The sequence below is a fragment of the Rosa chinensis genome, chromosome 4 (assembly GCF_002994745.2).
Source record: "Rosa chinensis cultivar Old Blush chromosome 4, RchiOBHm-V2, whole genome shotgun sequence".
Taxonomy (NCBI): domain Eukaryota; kingdom Viridiplantae; phylum Streptophyta; class Magnoliopsida; order Rosales; family Rosaceae; genus Rosa; species Rosa chinensis.
Genome location: NC_037091.1, coordinates 61,951,424 through 61,974,113, shown reverse-complemented (window position 1 = coordinate 61,974,113; position 22,690 = coordinate 61,951,424). Strand labels below are relative to the sequence as shown.

The 22,690-nt window shown below is 37.6% G+C and overlaps 3 protein-coding genes across 8 annotated transcripts; 1 reads left to right on the top strand and 2 right to left on the bottom strand.

The window, feature by feature from the left end:
- Nucleotides 1-4,845: 4,845 nt before the first annotated feature.
- Nucleotides 4,846-6,041, bottom strand: LOC112198138 (transcription termination factor MTEF1, chloroplastic). Its single transcript, XM_024339201.2, has one exon. It carries the CDS (start codon nucleotides 5,988-5,990, stop codon nucleotides 5,064-5,066), a length of 927 nt encoding a protein of 308 aa, XP_024194969.1. The 5' UTR covers nucleotides 5,991-6,041; the 3' UTR covers nucleotides 4,846-5,063.
- Nucleotides 6,042-6,686: 645 nt separating this feature from the next.
- Nucleotides 6,687-11,279, top strand: LOC112198272 (agamous-like MADS-box protein AGL30). Of its 6 annotated transcripts, none has more exons than XM_024339365.2 (12): nucleotides 6,687-7,105; nucleotides 7,633-7,861; nucleotides 8,376-8,435; nucleotides 8,529-8,547; nucleotides 8,658-8,722; nucleotides 8,813-8,828; nucleotides 8,938-8,999; nucleotides 9,120-9,216; nucleotides 9,481-9,528; nucleotides 9,627-9,754; nucleotides 9,942-10,308; nucleotides 10,799-11,279. In XM_024339365.2, the coding sequence occupies exons 2-12, from the start codon at nucleotides 7,677-7,679 to the stop codon at nucleotides 10,808-10,810; spliced, it is 1,059 nt and encodes a 352-aa protein (XP_024195133.1). In that variant the 5' UTR covers nucleotides 6,687-7,105; nucleotides 7,633-7,676; the 3' UTR covers nucleotides 10,811-11,279. The 6 variants fall into 6 exon arrangements, with proteins under 6 accessions (XP_024195133.1, XP_040373765.1, XP_040373766.1 ...); XM_040517831.1 differs by lacking the exon at nucleotides 6,687-7,105 and adding an exon at nucleotides 7,123-7,250; XM_040517832.1 differs by lacking the exon at nucleotides 6,687-7,105 and adding an exon at nucleotides 7,301-7,365.
- Nucleotides 11,280-13,795: 2,516 nt separating this feature from the next.
- Nucleotides 13,796-15,617, bottom strand: LOC112198433 (expansin-A1). Its single transcript, XM_024339558.2, has 4 exons — nucleotides 15,460-15,617; nucleotides 15,213-15,346; nucleotides 14,783-15,095; nucleotides 13,796-14,665 (listed from the first exon to the last, which is right to left on the bottom strand). The coding sequence occupies exons 1-4, from the start codon at nucleotides 15,594-15,596 to the stop codon at nucleotides 14,359-14,361; spliced, it is 891 nt and encodes a 296-aa protein (XP_024195326.1). The 5' UTR covers nucleotides 15,597-15,617; the 3' UTR covers nucleotides 13,796-14,358.
- Nucleotides 15,618-22,690: the final 7,073 nt, after the last annotated feature.

Genomic DNA, 22,690 nt, shown 5'->3' with positions numbered 1-22,690 from the left:
AGACAAAGAAGAACCGCCCCAAATTTAACAAATGCGAATGGGCCACGGAGCTCCATGGGCCACTCGTGTGAGAATGCAAGCTTAAATCCGATGGACAAATAGGTGCTTTTCTCCTAGCTAGCCTAGCTTGTCCTCGGTAGCAGCTGGTTCCTTCTTCCATCTTTTTGGTCAATGTGTTAAATTGAGTCTTCTGCAATCAAACCCTAATTAATTACTGCAGTTTGTGCTTTCCATATTTGTTTTTGACGGATGGATTGTCCAAGTCTATTGCTTAATACCGCCAAATCAGTGGGTTAGATCATAAGATTCATAACTTCAGATGCCTCGGATGTGAAAATCAGATGAAATTACAACAATGGAGTTTGCCCTTTTTGTTTTTTTGGTGAATAGACTTGAATTAAAAAAACACCCAAGGAAAAGCCCAAGGAGAAGGCCCAAAAAGACCAAACACACAGCAACAAAAGAGAGGAAAAATCATCCCTCTAACCAGTTCGACATGAACAAGCCATGAGACTCTCAAACCAACCAAAAACCATAAGAAAGGGACAGAGAACTCATGGAGGACCAGGCAACCTGTCACTTCAGAGGACTCGTAAGAGTGAAGGTGGTGGTCGATCGACCCATCTTTGCAGACCCACCACCTTGGCAATTAAGAGAAGCCGTCAAGAGTGATGGAGTTTGCCCTTTGGTCGAGGACATTAAAGCTTGTTTCTTTACTCTGATTTTATAGTCGTGACATCATCCGTAACAGTTAAAGTGACATAGTTATGAAATTGTTATGACTTTGAAACAGTAAATTAAGATAAAATCTGCCCCTTTCTAATATTCAACAAACCTTGGCTGTCGCCGCTGTCATTGAGCCTGCCTCCCCATATAGGCAATCACATATACTCTAAATATCTAATATAGCCTTCAAGAAAAAAATGCATAATTTCGCTAATTTGCTATCTTACATTTTATTTAGCCAATTTGCTACTTTCCATTCAAATTTACTATTTTAAATTTTCAACATTAATTAATTTGCTTCCCCAAATTTTCAAACCTAGCCATTTGCTACAATAGATATTCAAAATTAATTTTAATTAATGTTTGGACGAAGAAATAGATGAATTAATACGATTAAAAAGTAGTAAATTGACTAATTTTAAAAACATACGGTAGTAAATTGTCAAAAATAATACTTAGGCAGGCAAATTGACTAATTGTCAAAACCTAGGTTAGCAAACTGACTAATTGTCAAAATCTAAGTTAGCAAATTACCACTAAAGTAACAATTTAAAAAAAAAAAAAAAAATCTGAAAAGAACTTCATTAATAATTAGGGCTGGGCTCGGGTCTGGCCGAGTAGGTGTGGGGCCCAAATTGAGTTCGACCCGTTTCTATCAGTTGGGACATAATCTGGGCCGAAAACTGTTTCCAAATAACGTAGGCCGAAAATTCAGTTCAACCCGGTTCAGGTTCGGTCTTAATTGGGTTTTTCTTCTTTTTTCTTTACAGCCCAATTTTTCTAGATCAATCAATCCATTAAAACAAAACCATGAACAGAAACAAGCAAATATCCATGGCCCAATTGGCCCAAGCTACCTGGAAACGACTACAAACAGTTAAAACATTGCTGAAACATTCAACACGAGTTTACAAATGCAGAAACCTAGTACAACAGTTCATTACAGAGCTTCACAAATTAAACAAAGTCTGGAAACACTTAAAATAGTTAGTCATTACAGACCAAAATTCAACAACCTTAGTTCATTACATACCAAAATTCAACAAATAAAAGAGTTTCAAACTTTAAAGTAAGTTCTTGATCTCCAAAACTGAAAAAAGTTCAAGAAAGCATAGAAATGCAGATCTGCAAGTCCGCAACCAACTTCAAAACAACATGCCCTGCAGCCAACACCAAAGGTCCAAAAACAACATGCCCCTCATAGCCTTAAGCCCTTAACCCATCAATCACTCTTCATCGTCAACTGTGGTTACAACAGATCCTGCCAATAAAGAGAACAACATATTCACATCAAATTAACACTTAAAGGACCAAATGAAACCCTCAAATTGAAACCTAAAATAAAAACCCATTCTTCATTTTCAGAAATCCTAAAATTGAAACCCTAATTTCACTTCCAGAAACCCAAAAATAAAACCCACAATCGATGGAACAGATGAGATTTTGAAACCCCTAAATCTAGACCAAGTGAAACTGAAATCAAAACCCATTTTCTGCAACCCAAAGCCTAAAATCGAAGTATGTCTCTACAAAAGTATATCTCATCACCCTAATTTCATATCAGAAAGACTGAAAAGAGGAAGAGTAAGCAAAACGAAGAGGAAGGTTAGGATCGAGAGAGAGAGTATCTATACCAAGTCCATGTCCAACGAGATCAGATGGTGAAGGAGGAAACTGCAAATAGAGTTAACCAAATAGCATTTATTTGAAAATGATGATCGGCAATTTCTGCTCACATGCTATTGATTTGAATAATGATGATCAACGATGAATGGGTCAAGAAAGAGAGACTGGATCGAGAGACAAAGAGAGTGGGTCGAGAAAGAGAGCTCGAGAAGTCGAGAGAGAGTGTCAAGAAACTGAAAACGGCATCGATGAATGAAATGAGGAATTGAGATTGCATTAGGTTAGGGCTTTTTTTTGTGATCCGGTAAGGTCAATCTCACGTGAAACCTGTTACAAACCAATCAGAAATTAACATCTATTTAAATTTAATTAAAATTAATATATTATATATAATTCGGTCGGTTCGGTTTTTTTCGGTCGGTTCAAAGAAATAACCCTGTTCCAACCAGGTTCTATCCGGTCCGATGCAGTCCTCTATTTTTGTCTTAACTGGTTCTTCCAGTTCGGTGACGGCAACCTGTTTTACGGTCCGATTAGGCCGGTTTTCACCTTCCGGTTCGGTTTCTGCCCCCCTATTAATAATGAAACGATTACAACAAGTTATGGAGCTCAAATTCTATTATCAACTTCCAACAAGAATATGATATTGAGAACCTTGCCCACATGAGACTTCACACTCGAAATCTATACTGACAGTCCGCGACACGAGACTTCACACTAGGGTAGAAAATTGGCGGCTAAACAAAAAAAAAAAAAAAAACACAAAATGGAGTCTAAAGATTTCTCATCTTTTTTTTATGGTAAGTCTAAAGATTTCTCATCTTTGGGGCAACGGGAAGGGTTTTTAAGAGTAGGTGGGCCAACCCAATAAGTCTGGCCCATTTCGCCAGTCAAGGGGCCCATAGCCGCATCTAATAAGTTACAGAAACTTTACAGTTTTGCATCGCTGAATGATTCGCTGCCAGACCAGATTACTCATTGATTCACATCATGATATGAAGATCATGAAGACTCATGAGTATGGAGCCACAAGTGCCCACAAGTCACAGAAAAACAGTTCAGATTCAGAACAACAAGGCGCAGTGAAACAGGTTCATCATAAGCGGAGAAAATTGCATGGACAGCAGAAAAGCCGAGGAAAGCTATGAGCATGACAGAAAATATAAACGGTAGGCAGCCAAGCCTGCCGACATATCAAACTTGTCCACATTATTACAGCAGCTTATATTATGGTCAAGCTCAAAAACTAATTACAATGGCATTCAAAGGGCACTAGTCACAATTGTAGTGCGTTCGCCCAGTTTCTGTTGCAGACGATAAAGTATACGGGAAGATTTATGAAGAGCAAACAAAACGAAAAATGATGTATGCCATACAAGCCCCCCCACTACTTTCCCTGCACCTATAGTCTAATGCACTGAGGAAATTGAATAGTCTTCAACTGAAGCAGAGGGATTAAGTACCTAAACAATGCTGACTGCTACAATATATGTAGCTGTATCCAGATCATAAGTACATTATATGCTTCAATTATGATTCATCATAATCATAGGCTACAAATCCAGAGTCCAACAATGAACAGAGTACAAGTAAATGGAGGGATCACAGTCATAACCATCATACAGAATTAGTTCAGCCTCTCTATCATTGTTCAGATTCTATGAACTTTTGATATCAGAAAGGTACTATTTGTAATAATGCAGCAAACACTAAACATCACTGGTCATCAATATATAAAATATTGAATTATAGAATCTATATAATAGAAAACATGTCCCATTTTATTCCTCTCCACTGAGTCATATTCTTTGACTCCCAATGTTTACATATGCTCCTAGAGAGTAACAGATACAAAAATTCAAAGGAACCTCTACAAACCTTTCTCTCAAACTTTCACACATTCATTATCTGAAATTTTAATCGCAAATAGCATTGATCCATATCATCAAGAAACACAAAGTCTCAACTCAGTTTTTACAAAATTTATATATTCAAATCACTCGATCATTTAGAAGGACCGCAAGGCAGCCAGCAAAAGAGAGGATATCAGGGTATCATACAGTAGATTTACTCAGCTAAGTTTGAGAACAGCCCTAATTTCAAACTGACCTCTTCAATCCCACATCAAGGACCTGGAATCGAATCAGAGGACGTGAATTCCAAATTTTGACTTCAATTCTGATCCTCTAATGATCACTTTTCAGTGCTAACGTAATCTCAGATGATGAAGGATCTAGTTCCAAGGTAAGGTCCAGTTTAAAAGAGAAACAGCAATCCATCAAATAATATGAGCAAGGGGTTGAAACGAGTGTATCTATATCATAATAAGTTCAGCAACAATGTCCCCTGCCCAAGAATGCCATAGAACTTCAAAAGAATTGTTCCCAAAATGTCCCAGCCCATATATAAAATCTATAATTACTCTACGAAACGTCAGGCCAACACATTTATCCAGAACCAGTGACACTATGCATAAAGATAACACAATGCCAATATCTGAATTACCATTGAAAATCATGTTAATCACGATTCTATACTTTGCGCAAACACTTGATAAAACATGAGCAGCCTACATGAAGCTCTAGTCTGCTATGTTCACCTAGCTTAAACACAAGTAACAAAAGGGGGGAACATGCACACAATCAACACTCCATGGTATGCAAATGCAGATCATCAAAATTTGACTATCATTTCCATATACAAAATTCAAGTTAATGACTCAAGCCTGTGCAATCCAATCGCATCTCAATCAACATAGCATTAAACTCGCCATCACTAACCCTCAACATGTCCCTCAACGGAAGCGAAAAGCCGTGCTCAGCCAACAATCTGTGCCTAGGCTTAATCCTCCCCTCCAAACTAAACGAAAAGTACTGCGGAAACCTCTTGAGCTCCTTCACATCTTTCTTCATCTCTTGCACTAAATACTCGACTTTCGGCATGAAATTGTTGTGTATGCTGAGAGTCAACAGCGCCGGCGACCTTATCACCATGTTGGCCACCTCCGCGTGACTCAGGCCCAGACTCTGCAAATACTCAATCTTGGGCAAAAGGGTACCTCTGACGCTCGAGACCAATAGGACCGTGGTCTGGCACGTCACGCCCTTAAAACCTAGTTGGGTCAGGAACTCCAAGGCGGGTCGGAGTTGGTTGCTGACGTCACAGACGAGGAGCCTGGGGCAGCGGACGATGGACTTGCGGATATCGTGGAAGGGGATATGGGCGTCGTGGAGGAGGAAGTCGAAGACGGGGTAGAGGTGGGAGTGGGGGTCCACGGTGAGGAGCTGGGGGTGCATGTCGAGGATGCGGCCCATGGCGGAGAGCTCGATGCCCATGGAGGAGAGGCAGTGCTCGACGGACTTGACGGAGGAGAGGGGGCAGGAGCGGAAGTCGGGGTTTAGATGGAGGGCTTTTTGGGGATTGACGTTGAGGTGGCTTTCGAGGTAGATGAGCTTTTCGCGGAAGAGGATGCCGGAGTCGGTGGGGGTGGTTGGGTGGTGGTGGTGGAGGGAGAGGGAGGGGTAGATTGGGGAATTGAGAGTTGGGGTGAAGGAGTTGGAAGGGTTTTTGGAGGGTTTAGGAGATGGGGGGGTTAAGGAGGCTTGAGGGAGGAAGAGAGTGTGAGGTCGGAGTGTCATGGTCTGAGGTCTAGCTTCAGCGCGTACTCGGTGCAAGTACTCTGATGATGACCTTTTATCCAAGGCCCTCCTCCTCCGATCATCACTTTTTTGACATACGACACGTCGTCGGAATTCAAGATCATGTTTTCTATCTATTATTAACGTTCCTTTTTTGGTATGGTCCAAGCCTATAGGTGTCACAAATCTTGTCATGAGACATCTAGTTTTGATTTCGGATGGGATTTCAGATATAACATCCAACGCATTATGTGGGAATATATTCGAAATGTATATGCGTTTCTTGTAACTCTTCATTCTTCTTATGATGTAACATCGGTTCATTATTATTAAGATTTTCTTTTATGGTATGTTGTAATTGGAATGTGAATCACTCTTTTTTTTAAATCTTATTTGTCTGATTTTTCTTTTTCAAATGTTTGACTCATCACTTATTTTTGTTTTATAATTCATATACATGAAGCAGTGACCTTACATCGAATGAGTCATATGCTACAATCATTATCTTATATTAATTGCCATTTAAAAATTCTTTTGAACATGGCGAATGATAAATTATTATGAGGTCTAAAATTGAAGGCTGTTCACTTCGTTTGCTAGACTTATACACCTCCATCCAACAACAGAAAAAAAATGTGTCTCGAATAAAAACTAATCTCATTGTAGGATTTACCTCCAAGTAAATGCCTGGTTTTTGTTTTGCTCATGACCAAGGAACCAAACCAATGGAAACTTTACATCCAAGGAATTACAAGTGAGTAATTTAGTTAAACATGACCATACATCTCCAATTCTCAATCTTTGAAATCCATTTCCCACCATTAGGTTGGTTCCTAAAATGACCTCAAAGGACTCCATCTTCTCAATTGAAACAGCACGTAGAAACTGGACAAGACCGGAATTTCACAGAATTTAACCTCCAAAACCCACCGACTATATTAAACGGCCAGAAACCTCAGAGTACGAGGTTGCTCGGTGACACAGTACGGAGGCAAAGGACAGAAATTAAAGACAATTGTTTGGTTGGTTTTGGAATTTCCGACGTTCCCGATTCTCCCGCGCTGTTTCGTTTACCGATTTTCGTGGCCACCCGGTCGTGTTATGTAAAGCTATTCGTAAGCTCTCACACACCCTCCTCTCTCTCTCTCTCTCTCTCTCTCTCTCTATGGCTTTTGAATAATCAATCTCCTATTGGCTACCAATCTCTCTGTCCGAACATTTCAGACGTTTGGATTTTCATTTTCTAATTTTGATTTCCCGGTAAGTTTCCCTTTTTGTGTTTTTTCATCTGATCCTTTTTCCCATTTACTATTTTTTGTTCATGGTTTCTTGGTTTAAGCCCGAATTATCAACAAGTCTCTGATTCTCAAAAGGGGTATTGGATTTTTTTGATCTGTCCGGTTACTTTGTTACCCCTTCTAGCTTCAATTCTCAAATGGAGTTTGGTTAAATTTTGTTTCTTTATATATCATGGCGTGTACGATTTTAATCTCTCCGGTTAATTTCTCTGTACGATTGAATTTCTGGCCGGATCGGTTTTGCAAACTTGTCTGTTAATGCTTGATGAATTGTGAGAGCTAGAATTGTCAATTTTGTGGTGGATTCAATGTCATGAACAACAATATGTATGATTTTGTGGTAGGCTTTTGATTATTTTGGGATTTCGAAGAGTAAGGAAGGTGCAGAATGGGGAGGGTAAAGCTAAAGATAAAGAGGTTGGAGAATACAAATGGGCGTCAAGCAACTTATGCGAAAAGGAAGCATGGCATCATGAAAAAGGCTAATGAATTATCTATACTATGTGACATAGACATTGTCCTTCTTATGTTTTCCCCGACTGGGAAGCCTTCTTTATGCAGCGGAAAACGCAGGTATGCACATTTCATTCGAAGATTAGCAATTTGTAGCATGAAGAGGATTATATAATCACACTAGTCTCTATGATTGCTTTTGGAAGCCATACAGGTTTCTCAGGATAGTTCAGACTTGTTAATCTAAAATCTTTCAGCTATTTGGGTTCCTTATCAAGATGTCTCCATTTCAATACTTACAATGTGGACCTAACAAAGCCAGGACTAAGGAGAAGGATGATTAAATATCCTTTGTACTGACTTCTAGAAGATGTGTGAGAAAAAGAAGAGAAAAGAATACAACATACCATCGCATTTTGAATTTTCATGGGTTTTGAATAAGTCATACTGTTGTTCTTAGATATAGAATAGCTCATATGTACTTGCAATGATCGAGATTGCTGTACATCACATACATGCACCGGCATATACATGATATCTGTCTATCCTTAATAGCATAATGTTCGATGAGAAACTGAATATCTGCCTCCATCATCAGTGACTTTGTTCTTTTCTTTTTTGTTGTTGTGTTTAGTAGCATTGAAGAGGTTATAGCAAAGTTTTCCCAACTTACTCCACAGGAAAGAGCTAAAAGGTACAAAATATTATTCACTTAATAAAAAAATCATTAGTCCATTTGATTGAAAAGAGAATCCTCTCTAAGTTGCTTTTCTTTGGATTCAAACAGGAAACTGGAAAGCCTTGAAGTAAGTCCCTTGATTCATGCTGTTATCATCCTCTGTTTTTCTTTTTTGGATACAGCATATGTATCACTATTGCTATCTGTTACATAATTTTGTTCTTGTTGAGAGTTTAGGCACTGAAGAAAACATTCAAGAAGTTGGACCATGATGTGAATATACAAGAATTTTTGGGTACGAGGTATGTAGGCCTACAGTACAAGGTTAAAAATGTTTATCAAAAACTTTGTAATGAAAACTAATTTCCTTTTTCTTTTCTTGTTTGTTTCAGTTCTCAAATCGTTGAGGTAGGCATGCAAACCATTATTATTATTATTATTTTTCAGACAAGTATCTTGATCTTAACCGTTCATGGTTGCAATTTTTTCCCCCGTCTCATATTATCTCTCTGCACAGGACTTGAGTAACCAATCTAGGTTATTGCAAACCCAACTTTCCGAAATAAAGAAGAGATTAAGGTGAATGCCAGAAAATTTGGGTCTGAGAGTTGTGTTTTCTGGTTACATTCACTTATATTGCTGTAGAACCCTGCGGTTAATGATCCCGTACTAATGTTATGCAAATCTTGAATTCTGCAGCTGTTGGATGAACCCTGATAAGATCAACAGTGTAGATCAGTTGGGGCAAATGGAAGATTCAATTAGAGAATCGCTTAATCAGATTCGAACACATAAGGTATCATACTGCTCCAGTTGTAGATCTCATTATAAGAAATTTAGCATGCCCTGCTGATATTAGGATTTTGCTGCTTAACAAGTATAGGGATTCAAACCACAGTATAATAAAAACTTGACACCATTTGACAGAATATAATGTATAATAACCTGAATATCTTCTTTTTTCATAGTTTCCAAATGCCATCAGATTGTGCTACTTTTACTTGCTTTCATTTAGTTCTAGACCTTGTGATACTAGTGCTATCTATTCTTCTATTGGCAGGAAAACTTACAAAAACAACAACTAATGTCATTAGAATGCACCAGTCAGGTAAAGAATTTCTTCTGATTTGAGTAAGCTCTTCTGATGTGTTATTTACATAATTATATGGTCCAAAGATTCAGTTTTTTATAATTCTCATCTTGCAGTTCCAAAATGGATTGCATATACCCTTCAGCATTAGTACTGAGCAACAACTCCAGCCTCTGCCATGGATTCCTAGTAATGAAAACCGGCATATCGTTTTACCAGAGGACCCGAACTTGCTTCCTCATAGGTGAGTTGTCTAAAAGTACATACTAGCATATAAGTTCTCCCAGGAATCCTAAGTTCACAAAAAATATTAAAATAGACAAACTAACATAGTTGATAAGAAAAGAATATGTATTTAATAACTTGTAACTCTTTAGATGGATCTCGTTGGAAAACAAATGTAACTATCTGTATCAATGTCATTTTTTCAGGGATATAGAATGTTCTGCAAGTTCCTCCTTCGGCAGTTACTCTGGTTACCTTGGGACAGGAAAAAGTCCAGAGATTTCCAACTCTGGTCAGGAAAACGTTATTCTAAATGACTTGAGCAGAACTGCGCCACTGAGGCTACAGCTGGGCGGGCAGTTTTCCTCCTACCTTCCATACAATCTCAATATGTTGACCGATACAAAATTTCAACAACCCACAGAAATGAGTCCTCAAGAAAACCCTGTGGAATATCATGTTAATGGAAGCTTTGAAGCTCCTAGACCTGATTTTTTCACTACCCAGCATAGCTGGGCATCTACATCTGGTCCCTGTGCTGTTACTATGTTTGACGAGCATTTATATTCCCAGGTCAGTTAATCTTGTATTCTGGATTTCTGAGTAATCTTTTCTTGCTTGTTACTCTTATGGTAAGCCTATTGACTGATATCTGCCCTTCAATTTGAACTTTTACCTCCTGGCACTGTGTAAATGAAGATGTTACTTCTACCAAAAGATAAATTGTGCTCTTTTTCCTTTAGCTAAAATTAGTTTACTAGTTTTAACCAAAAAAAAAATGTTTACTGGTGGTGTTAACCTTTTGTTATGTGGCTGGGGTGCCTTTTTCTCGCATAAAAATTGCCTATTGCGGAATGCTTTTCACATTTTATGACTATAATGTAATTGTTTAGAAGTAAACGGCAAAGTAAATATTTTGTTTATTTCCCAACTCTTTCAGTAAGCACTTCTGCATTGTGCTGCTTCCCCCATTCTTGTACACTGTTTTCTGATACAATCTGGAAGTTTACTTTGCTCTACTGTAGTTGAAATCTTATAAACGTATCTTTATTGCTTGACGCAGCAGACAAACTAAGATATCCATGAGTGATTTTGTCGTTCATCCACTGATGGAGTTGCTGCAGCAGTTTGATGAGTGCTTGAGAAATGGAATCATATAAACGGTTTTCAGTAGTTATTTTTTCGCCGTGGAAATATAGAAGGCAAACACCAAGCCATGTCCAGCAGGGGCTCAGTTCAACAACCACATAACGGCCCTGTCATTCGTCAGTAGTCCCTTGCCATAAGGAAAGGATAGTGCTGATGCCTAGGAATGAGGCACCAAACTCTAAAAGTGAGATCATGTGTGTGTTATTAAATATAATTATAGGTTCTATAGAGGTTTTTCTTTTGCTGCCTCCCCACTTTTCTTGGCTGTCTAGGTTGCTAGTGGCAGTTTAGAATGCTGCCTTCTCCTTGTTCCCTTTCAGTAATCTGAGCTTTGTAAATAAAAAGTATATACATATTATATAATATAACAATATATACAATACAAAAAGCATAAACTCATCGGAAAAAAATTTCTACAACTTCCATGTTACTCTCTATATTAGACTGCAAATTGTTTAATTCATTCCTCCTCAGAAGGATAAGCCTTTCTGGACTTTTCTAGTCTAGTGGGTGGACAAGGACTCATGAGATGCCCAGTGATTCAGGAAATTCCAGCAAAACATGAAAGTTGGGAATGGGTATCCTTGACTCTTCACCATTTAAAATTCACAGCTGAAAAAAAGATTTATTTTTTATTTTTTATTTTATTTAAGGCAGTAAAAGTTGAGTAACCATTTGTGATATTCTCCCTACATATCTTTTTTTTTTTTTTTTTTTTTTTTTTTTTTTTCCTGTGGTGAATGCAACTTTCCCCTCCAACCTTTTCATTTATACATTTCCTATACATTGTTCGCCACATGTATTCCACTATCCATAAAAGTCAGGTAATTAATATACTCAAAAGACAACTTTTCAATTTACCTCTATACCCTTATTTAGTTTCATATACATTAAAACTCTTTACTTATTTCACATTTATTAATTTCTTCAGTTTCTTTCTATATAAAATCTGATTCAACTATAATTGAGAATGTTCTTGAAGATGAGCACTTCGACATTGCTGCCTTCAGTTGCCCAATTGGGTTCGTAGTGACAACTTCTCCTTAGTGTAATTTGTAAAGGGTAGTTGTCTTCCCAGCATTGTCCAACCCAACTACCACAATCTTATACTCTTTTGGAAGGAACAATATGAAACAAAATCTGGATATGAATGCCCTCATCTTCTATCCCCAATCCAAAAATCAAAACTTCACCTAAAGACCCAAAATTTATGAGAAAAATGACATAACCCATTAACTTTGGAATCAAATAGCACCAAAAAAAATACATACATATCATTTCTAATTAACTAAATCAAGATTATTATCGAAGAGCTAGTTAATAATTTGCATGTCTTTCATCTGATTTAGCAGATTCATAAATGAAATTTAAATTTGGAGATTTGATTTAGAATACAAGTTTGGGGTTTTCACTGTTTTAAAAATCAGTCCTTGGACATATGGGGGGAAATAGAAAGGAAAGAGCAGACTTTGCTTTCTTTGAGAATATAATTGAGTAAAAGTATACAAAAAGAACAAATATGGAAAAAAAAAAAAAAAAAGGATAAGAAGAAATTGATAAAAGTGAATAAGTAAAGAGTTTTAATGCAGATGAAAATAAATAGGGGTATAGAAGAAAATTGAAAATTTGTCTTTTGAGTATAATAATTATCTGACTTTTATGGATATTGGAATACACGTGGCGAGTAATGAATGAGAAAGGTAGAAAGGGAAAAGTTGGAGGGGGAGAGGTTGCTAGCATTCCTCTAGTCACTAGTCAGGTGATTCATCACAAAAAAAAAAAAAAAGAAGAAGAAGATAAGATGTAAGGAGAATATCACAAATGGTCACTTAATTTTTACATATTCGACACTTTGGCTACTCAACTTTAACTCTGTTATTCATTTTAGTTGCTTCGTTAATTTTTTCATTAAAAAAAAATTAGTTGCCACAATGTCAAATTGTCAATGATATTTTCGTCCAACCAATTGTGAAAAATTGAGAAATCTAAATTGAAATGATTTGAGGAAGTGATTAAAGTGAGACAAAATGCCCGTTGACTGACTAAAGTGATTGACAGAGTAATAGTTGAGTGACTAAAGTAATATATTTGAAAATTGAGTGACTAAAGTGTCGAATGAGTCATAGTTGAGTGACTATTGGTGAAATTCTCCCTAGAATGTATGAAGAACGTATGAAGTTTCCTGTTTTGGATTCTTTGGTTATTATTGTTGTTTAATTGGGATGAAATCTCGAGGCAATCGAGCTTGAAAGGGACATGAAGCTAAGGGACAATCGAAGAGACATTGAAAACTCGAAATGAAATGTCTCCACAGAATCAATCATGAATCCAACTCATATATATAACGTTGTATTCAGTATCCACGTCCATCTCATCAAAAATCAGTTTACGGAAGTATTATTATTCCCTTTTGAAACATGATTTTACAGTAGCTAACTTGATCGAAATTTGCTTGCCCGTCACCATTTTGTAAAATACCCAATTTTATCGAGTAGGGGATGAAAATGAAGAGTTTCACTCATGTTTTAACAAATATATATAATCTATTTGGTATAGAACGCTATTAGGTACAAGGTAGCTTACAGTTATATTTCTATAATTGACATTTGATTTGATTATCCAACATTCTTTCATTCCAAACTAGTAGATTATTTACGTGTTTAGTAGAGATTGGTGAAACACTTTAGAATATCAAACTTGAATATGTTGAAATTTCTATAATGCTTCAAAGTAAGATAGCCTGATCCTGATGTATTTGATTGTCTTCTCCTGCCGCAAGTTTTACTTTTGATCATCAAACCTCAAATTATGTTCCTTTTCCAATGTGTCATTAAGATAAGCTGAAATGCATAGACTAAACATTTGAATAGCTTGCCAAAAAAAAAAAACATTTGAGATAAGAAGCAACAGATAATATAATTAGCACTTGATTCATTACTAGTAGAAAATGGGAAATATACATTTAGTCTCGAATAACAAAGTTCAAACATAGAGGACGACATGTAATCAAAGCATGAGCTGATTACCATGGCCTTACAGAACAACCACAAAACGCGTCGGAAATCGGAATATTCCGGGAACAGAAAAAGAAGACTACTATTACTAATGGCGGGTGGTCAACAGACCACCTCTGCCCAACCTCTGGTTTACAACAGAAGTAAAAAGCAAAAGACCCAGCAAGGAGTTTAGGGTCCCAAGGATAGTAGGGTACCCTACCCTTTCAATGATATAAAATTAAAATCATGGAGAGCCCTTTTAAAATAAGCTCCTCCCCATTTTGAATTTCGACCCTAGAGGCCAATGACTCAACTGACCCCATAGTTATAGTATACTAACTAATATCCTAGCATACTAAGAGTCACACTAACCTTAATACTTGGTATTATATGTAGAAAATATATATAAAATCCTAGGAAACCGCTAAATATAGAGACAGCAGAAGGTCCCAAGTAGGAGGCGAAGGGTGAGAGTCCCTTAGCGGAACTGGGCACCACTGAAGGTCTGGCCAAAGGACCAACGAGCTGGGGCAGCATTGTAGGACACCACAGTGCGGCCATCACTGGTTGTGACCTTGAAGGATAGGGCTTGCCCATTCAGATATGAGTTGCTTTGCCAGTTTTGCCCCCAGTTTCTGGACATTGGTTGCCAACCGGTTCTGGACCCTTTGACTGAAACAGAGTGCACATCACCAGCACCACCAACGTTTGTGATCAAAACCAGGTTGAAGTAGGAGTGGCCATTGATGGTGAATCTGATGCCTCCCCTTCTGCTGCAGGGTACCCTATAAGAAAGAAAAACCCACATATCTTTACACCTAATGTTCCATCAAGAACAGAAAATTTTAACCAAATATTCCATAAAGTTTGTGACTTTAACTCGAATATGTTTTGAGATTTACCTTCTGTAAGAAACAGGGACAACTCCAGCTTTGTATTGAGCAATGTGCTGGAATACAGGTTGAGAGAGGTCAAAGTGATGCTGAGGAGGGTTGCACCAACCCCCAGCATTGTTAGGTAGGGCATTGTTTGGAGGGCAGAAATTAGTGGCTGTGACCACAATGGAGCCAGGAAGGCACCATTTTGGGTCATTCACACACCTAATTTCATAGCAAGACCCACATCCCAGCCCATTGTTGAACAGAGCAGTGCTCAGAGCAGCAGTGTTTGTACCATACCCCTGGCTGTAGAGGTTTCCATAGCCACAAGCACCACCTGCAAGAAAATATCACACAAACAAATGTTATTCCATTGTTACACTCATCAAACACATGGTATGCAACATAGAGTGACCAAGAAAAAGGACTTCTTTTTTTTACTTCTACTACTTACCCATTGTTCCAGAAGCATCACCACCTCCATAGAAAGTGGCACGAGCGTTAACCCAACCACCACCACCATAAGCATGCGCACATGTCACCATTGCAAGAAGACCCACCAAGAAAAACACAGCAGAAGCCATTTTCCTGCACAGAAAGAAGTGAAAAGATTCAGCATTTCTAGCTAAAGATGCAACATTTTTCCAATGTGAGTGAAGAACACTAAAAAAGGGAATGTGAGAGAGGGACATGATTATTACATTATAGGATGGATGATGAGACTCCAAAGAGAATAAAGGGCAGAGAAAATGTGAGGCAGTGGTGTGAGGAATGTGGGAGGGAGCTGGGGGTTATATAGAAATTTGGGAGGGGGCTTATAGGACTGTTTAGAAACCATGCCCACTGACTACATTTTCTTTTTTCTTTTTTCTATAAAAAACAGTTGGGACCATAAACTGAAACCGGTTATACAATAGTAAAGACAAGTCCTTTGTGAGCGTGGAAGGGCGGTTTTGAAGGGAGAAAGCGCGTGGTTTTGTGGGTTTTTCAGAGTGGGAAAATCCCCTAGTCCTGCTGAGTCACGGTGGTTTTGGGCTCTGATGTTTGATGGTTCATCACCCACATGCAAGCATCTCCCATTTGCCGCAAATACCCTTTTATCTCTTTTGTTTGCTTCCTCCTCCTGCTTTTGCTTTTTCATTTTTTCCAGTCAAGATTTAACCAAATATATCAGATACAATTTTCTCACTACAACAACCATTTTCAAAGGAAATAATGATTTTTGGTGAACTAGGTTTTTCTAACTTCACCCAAAAATCATAAAGCTCTGAACGTTTACTAATGAATTGGTACAAGTTCTGCATTTGTCGTCTCTGTTCTGTTTCTCTGTTTTTCTCTGCCATGCCAAGGGCACACATTTCACTGTTGGGTTGTACATCTTTAATCACAGCCGTTTGATACGACTAGGGATAGCAGGAATTGAAAATTCAATGCCCAAATCTTTTCTGGTAAACGAATTGAATGCCATTTTTGACTCATAAATGTAAAGAATTTCATATTTCCTAGAGCTTCTTCATCTTCAATAAATGGTAAACCAAGACGTACAGCAGGTTCCGTTTGCCGCACATGAGCCCTATCAAATCAGAACAAGTGAGAAAAGAAGAAACCCTAAAGGTCCACAGCACATGGGGCGATGACATTTTTAGCAGTTTATAATTGAGCGAAGCTTCAATCTTTTTATAACAATCCTCTCAACAATCCCAATTCTTTATCTTTTTCTCATCACCATCTACAATTTTGTGGGACTTAAAGAAAGAAAGAAACCAAGGGAGAACCAAACGCTGATACGTGTAGATGTACTCATACAACAAACGCAAGGTGACAAAGCCTATGGTGGTTGCTAATGACATTTTTGAGTGGGAAAATCTCGATTATTTTTTAGGGATAAGATTTGCATGGAAAACGAAGGCCTAGATGCTAATTTTTCATTGGCACCATACAAATAACAACCGCGATTCTCGGCATTAGTGTTCTCAAATCATCTTAATTAACGGCCAAAAAATCAGTAGAAAAATAGGCATGCTAGTTGGTACTCGCTGGTTTTTGCAGTAGCAGTACTAGCAATGTTCATTGACTTGAAAGAATCTTCTGGTTTTTAAACTATACTCTATACCTTCTTCTTTGTACGGCATTGTTCTAACAAAGAAATATTTACAATTTGACAGAATTTAATAACAACTGAGATGGGATTAAACTGGGTGGAATTGCAGTCTTGGGAGAACCCTTTTTTCCCAGCTTGTTTATTCTTGGATCTTGACCATTTCGGATTTCAACCCTAAATGTACGTGAAACGTACGATAAGATCTATATGTATAGTTTGTGTTGAAGTTCGAGATTTATATTTCTTGTCTAGACAAGATGTAAAAATTTGCATGCCTAACCAATATCAAACACTTTGAATGAACAAGTGGGGTGTTTGAGTATTGGTGAAACAGAAACTGGGCAGCAATCGAAACAAAAACAAGAGAGTGTCGTGGGTAGTGAAGAGAGTGCTGAGGTGCCTGAGTTCGGAAAAGGGGAGGATGATTCTTTGAGAAAGAAAGGTGAGTTGATGAGTTACAGAAAGAAGTGTTGTGATGCCAGCTTCAGTTGATATGATAGTTTCAAATTTCAATTGGTGTGGCTTGACTTTTAATCAATCGGGGGAGTGCCCCTTGTAATGGATGTTGTTACTGTACTCAAGAACCCATGATATGGCTGTTGTGAGAGTGAACCAGGGACAAAAACAAAAAATTAATATAAAAAAAAGGGAAAATCGTCCAAACAGTGTCTGAACTTTTCCAGACTATTAATTTTCATACCTATACTTTAAAAAACCTCAAAATGGTACCTGAAGTTTTGGCCCCGACCCAATTTCCGTACCTAACAACAGTAAAATCGTTAACAGAGTTAACTTTTGAAGGGTATTTTTGTCCTTTCACTATTCATCTTCTTCCTGGTTCGTGTTCTTCCTCTCCGACCTCAAATCCTCCTCATCTTTCTTCCTATACTACGTTATTAACATCCGCAATTTTCATTTTTCATATAGAAAAAAGGGTTTTACCCTCTTAAACCCCATTTGACATTTATCTCCCACTCCCAGTGTCCTACTCGCCGACCCCAAATCCAAAATGTTCCTCCTCCAGTGGCGTTGCGCCTCCGCCCTCTCCGCACCCCTCCAGCTCCGCCACTACACCCAATCTGCCATAGCCGCTCTCGTCGACGACGATTCCAACCCGGAGTCCTTCCCCAGACCCGACCCAAAATACGACCAGACCATCCTTGTCGTCCCGCGCTTAGTCTTCGGCAAAAGCATCTCCGCGAAAGAGCAGAAGGCCGGCCGCGTCCCCGGCATCATCTTTGAGTAAGACGACGGCCAGCATGGCGGCAACAAGCGGTTGATCTCCGTCTGCACCAACCAAATCCGCAAGCTCCTCAATCATCTCAGCCGCTTTTTCTTCCTCTCCCGCCTCTTCCACCTCGAGGTCCGCTCCGACTTCGATGCAAATGACGTAGCTGAGAAAGTCCACCTCGACTCCTCGTAGAGTACATTCCAATTTCTTCCTGAGCTTCTTAGGCTCACTGTTGGTGCTCGGAGAAGAAACCCATTCGATATTAGGCCTCTCTTTCTTAATCTCACTCATAATCCACTCCATTACAGTCCTTTACCAATCTGATCTTATCTCTTTTTGTGCAGTAGTAGTGGTAAAGAAATTGGGTAGCTTTAGCCTTTACTATAATCTTCTTGCATAAACCCAAAATGCAGGAAATTGTGCAGATTTTCTAGGAATAGAGCAAAAGAGAAGGAAATTGGGTTTAAAATTGTTTGATTTTTGTTTCCAATTTATCGTTGTCTTGTGTCATATCATAAAGATATAGAGCCAAATTGATTTTCGTTGTTTCCAATTGTTGTTTCCAATTGGGAGGAGTTGTTGATGAACGTTGAATGAAGACGAGAGAGATGGCAGAGAGAACAGAGAACAAAGAAAAGATGAGAGAGAGAGAGAGAGAGAGAGAGAGAGAGAGAGAGAGAGAGAGAGAGAGAGAGAGAGAGAGAGAGAGTCATTGTATTTTCACGGAAGGAGGAGTTCAGTAAGGAGCTTAGTAAGAAAAAGAAGAGGGGTTTCGATTCGGGTTGTGGTGGTAGAAAGATGAGGAGGATTTGAGGTCGGAGAGGAAGAACACGAACCAGGAAGAAGATGAATAGTGAAAGGACAAAAATACCCTTCAAAAGTTAGCTCTGTTAACGATTTTACTGTTGCTAGGTACCAAAATTGGGTCGGGGCCAAAACTTCAGGTACCATTTTGAGGTTTTTTAAAGTATAGGTATGAAAATTAATAGTCTGGAAAAGTACAGACACTGTTTGGACGATTTTCCCTAAAAAAACAATGATGATAAGTCAGTAAAATTAGAAGACGGAAGGATGCAGGTTTATTTATTTAATGAATAATGAAATAATAAAATATAAGAGTTTTATTATTATTAAATTTTTTTTCTCTTTTCTAATAATTAAGTTAACTATAGTTAGTCATAATTATGAGTTACCACACATAGCAGCTTATTATTGAGTGGTGGTATCACCACTTAGCCATCTCTCATGGTAGGCCATAATCTCATTTATGGCCTAAAACTTCCTCTATTTCCCAAGGACCAAGAAAAATTTGTATACAAATTTTGTACGCCAAATTTGGGCTTAATTTTGGTAAGCCAAATGGTGGGGCCTACTGAATTTTTTATAAATTTATTTAAGAACATGAATTTTACATTTAAGACAAATTATTTTTCTTATATACATGGGTTATTTATAATGTTACTAAATATTAGAACTACATCATTGTAATTATCTTGTTGAGATTTTCAATATGAGCCCAATATTTGATATGTTTAGAATTTTTAAAATAAAGGTGTAAATGTGTAATCATTAATTTTTATGATATCTTATTTCCATTTAACTAAATCGACTAGTTTTATTAACGCAAATGCAAACATTATTACATTAATTAACTAATTTAAGATATTTGATTTGATTTTTGTCATTTTCAAATTATAGTAATTGGTTGTGATGATATTTGATTTGACTTAGGGAATTTGACCTACGATGTCAGCACTGTTTTTTATTGGTAGGCCAAAAAATCATATTAAATGAAATATTCTGTTTTTAGTAGGCTAAAAGGATAGTGGTGAGCAAAATTGAATCCCTTTATTCTTATATTTTTAAGAAAAAATAACAAAATATATGGATTCGATGAATTATTATATAAGAAATATGAAAAATTGAGACAATTGTCTTCACTAACATGTCAAACTTCGATTATATGCATTATGCATCTACGGTTGAGAGTCGCCCCCTCAGCGCAAGAGAGCGACCGTCCCTAGCATCTTCCTTTTTTGTTTGGTTTCTTAACTACACCTTGTGTGAACCTCACAAATAACTGATAATCTTAAGGGGAAAACCAGAATAAGGGAGTGGAACAAGCAAGGCTCATGTGCTGTCTTTGTAAAATGTGGTAAAAATACCATCGTTGAGACGGTTGAAGTTATTTAACTAGGTCACCTACTTTTCAAGATATGTTCCCTATTGTCTGCTGAAAGTGACTTATGGAGTCCTCAACGGCGGTCCTTTGCAGCTGCACATGCATTTGTTTGGCTTCATCCTCCCTTATTCAAATCCCATTTGGCTTCTTTCTCTCCAAGATTTCCTTTTTGTTTTTCTGAGAGATTTTTTCCAGACCATGAAAACCCAGATGAAAGAAACCACTGTAACAAACAGACAATGCCTTAGAAATCGAATCTGATTATCCCAAATCGATCACATTCCTTTCCTTCATGATAAAATAAGAGATATACTTTATTTGAAAGTTGAAGGTTTAACGGCCAATAACCAACTTGCAGTTAGGACGGTCCAAACTCCACCACTCCCTTCCCTCAACCTGCTTTTCAACTTTGTATTTTATAAACCCTAGCTCTTTTAGAACAGTTGATCTGCACCGTCCATCGTCCCGGAACATTTCTGACCGTAATCCAAATAATGACGCCGTCCCAGATTCTCCTACCTTTTGTGTTCTGTCAAAGCTTTCGCTGTTTCAAAAGGATTCACTGCCAACCTCTGTTCTTATGCGATCATGTGAACTCTCTGTCCATGTTCAGGAATTGATACTCTGAAAACACTGCAACCACAAGTCAAATACGTAAATAGAAAATATGGCATTTCCTGTTGACTAGCTACCCTATCAACTCTTTTTTACCCTATCACATTAGTGATTCGACCAAGATTAATTATAACTTCCAAATTTACTTGACACGCCGGCGGATCTTTTTAAGAGTAATTTGATTGATTAAGAGCATCTTTAGTAATATTAGCTATTTTTTAGTCAAATTTTAGCTAAAGTAGCTAAAAAATTATTTTAACTAGCTACTTTAGAAACACTTCTATATCGGTGCTATCTATTTTATATAATTTTGAATTTATATTACTTTTTAAATAAAGATTAAATAGTTTAAATGTATATATAATTTATATAAAATAACTCAAAAAGAATGTTTTAAATTATAGAGAGCTTCATCTCGCTCTCTATACTTAAGAGCGAGATAACTAAAAGTTATAGTGGAGAGCCACTTTAGGAGTCTGGCGCAGCTGCTAAAATAGATAATTAAAAAGCTAAACATGCTCTCTAAAATAGCTAAGGAGCTATAATAGAGAGTCTGCAAAGATACTCTTTAGCAATGCTAGCTATTTTTGAGTCAAATTTTAGCTAAAAAGTTATTTTAGTCAGCTACTTTAGAATTACGTCTGCATCAATGCTCTCTATTTTAGCTAGTTTTGAATTTATATTATTTTTTCAATGAAGATTAAATAGTTTAAATGTATTTATAAATTACATAAAATAATTTAAAATGAATATTTTAAATTATAGAGAGCCTCATCCCGCTCTCTATATTTAGGAGCGAGATAGCTAAAAGCCTAAAAGTTATAATAGAGAGCCACCTAGGAGTCTGGTGCAGCTGCTAAAATAAATAAAAAACTAAACATGCTTTCCAAAATAGCTAAGAAGCCAAAATAGAGAGTCGGTTAAAAATGCTCTAATCTTACCCATGCAAGATGTTTGATAAAATCCTTTAAAAAGTGAAAAAGTAAGCTAAAGAGTGACCCAATGGTACGTAGCGATCATTAGAAAATGGGAACCCCGTGAGGCTGAGTGTTTCCCAACTCATCATCTCCATCTTTTGTTTTTGGGTCTGAATATCATCATCTCCATCATAATCTTGCTCGTGTGGTGTGTTAATCATCATATCCTGCAATGACTTCAAGCAAAGTATCAAATTTTAACCCAACATGTGGACCGCCAATTAAACAAATACCTAGCTAGAAGCCTAGACAAAGAAAGGGAAGATCTTGCCCCAATGGCAGTCCTCTAGGTTGACCTCTTGGGTCCAGAAGCAGAGAGAATTCAAAATAAAGAGTGGTGAAAAGTAAGAAGATTCAACTGGGTGTGATTTTGAATGCTGTCCTGTCCCTTGTTATTACATAATTCAATTTTGAATTTAATTTCCACAGAGGAGGAAGGAATAAAGAGAACACAGAGTCACAGAGCAGTGCTCCAGGAGTCAGAAGAAGCAATGCAGGCCCGTGATCAAAGGAGCTGTTGCTTAATAAAGGGAGAGCTGTATCTTTGTGCTAGATTTGGCTTTCTTTTCAGCATTGCTTTTGTTTTGTTGTCTCTTCTGGCTATTCTCTTTTAAGTTATAAACTGTATTGGCTAACCAACCCAACTACCCTAGCATTCTTTCAAACAGGTGCTCTAAAAGCACTTCCAACTACCCTTTGGATTTGGTGAATTGCTTTGAAAATTTCAGGGTTTGGTTTCCTAGTTTGAGTGAGAAGCATTAATCGTGATTCATAAACAAATAATAGGGTGGCTCATTCACCGAGGGGAAGAATAGAAGTTTCCTTG

What these genes read in the sequence shown, in the direction of transcription:
- LOC112198272 (XM_024339365.2), top strand. Translation starts at nt 7,677, where the DNA reads ATGGGGAGGGTAAAGCTAAAGATAAAGAGGTTGGAGAATACAAATGGG. An exon ending in ATCAGATTCGAACACATAAG is followed by an intron (nt 9,217 to 9,480) that starts GTATCATACTGC and finishes TTCTATTGGCAG; the next exon opens with GAAAACTTACAAAAACAACA. An exon ending in CCGAACTTGCTTCCTCATAG is followed by an intron (nt 9,755 to 9,941) that starts GTGAGTTGTCTA and finishes TCATTTTTTCAG; the next exon opens with GGATATAGAATGTTCTGCAA.
- LOC112198433 (XM_024339558.2), bottom strand. Translation starts at nt 15,596, where the DNA reads ATGGTTTCTAAACAGTCCTATAAGCCCCCTCCCAAATTTCTATATAAC. An exon ending in CTCATCATCCATCCTATAAT is followed by an intron (nt 15,347 to 15,459) that starts GTAATAATCATG and finishes CTTTCTGTGCAG; the next exon opens with GAAAATGGCTTCTGCTGTGT. An exon ending in TGATGCTTCTGGAACAATGG is followed by an intron (nt 15,096 to 15,212) that starts GTAAGTAGTAGA and finishes ATTTTCTTGCAG; the next exon opens with GTGGTGCTTGTGGCTATGGA.
- LOC112198138 (XM_024339201.2), bottom strand. Translation starts at nt 5,990, where the DNA reads ATGACACTCCGACCTCACACTCTCTTCCTCCCTCAAGCCTCCTTAACC.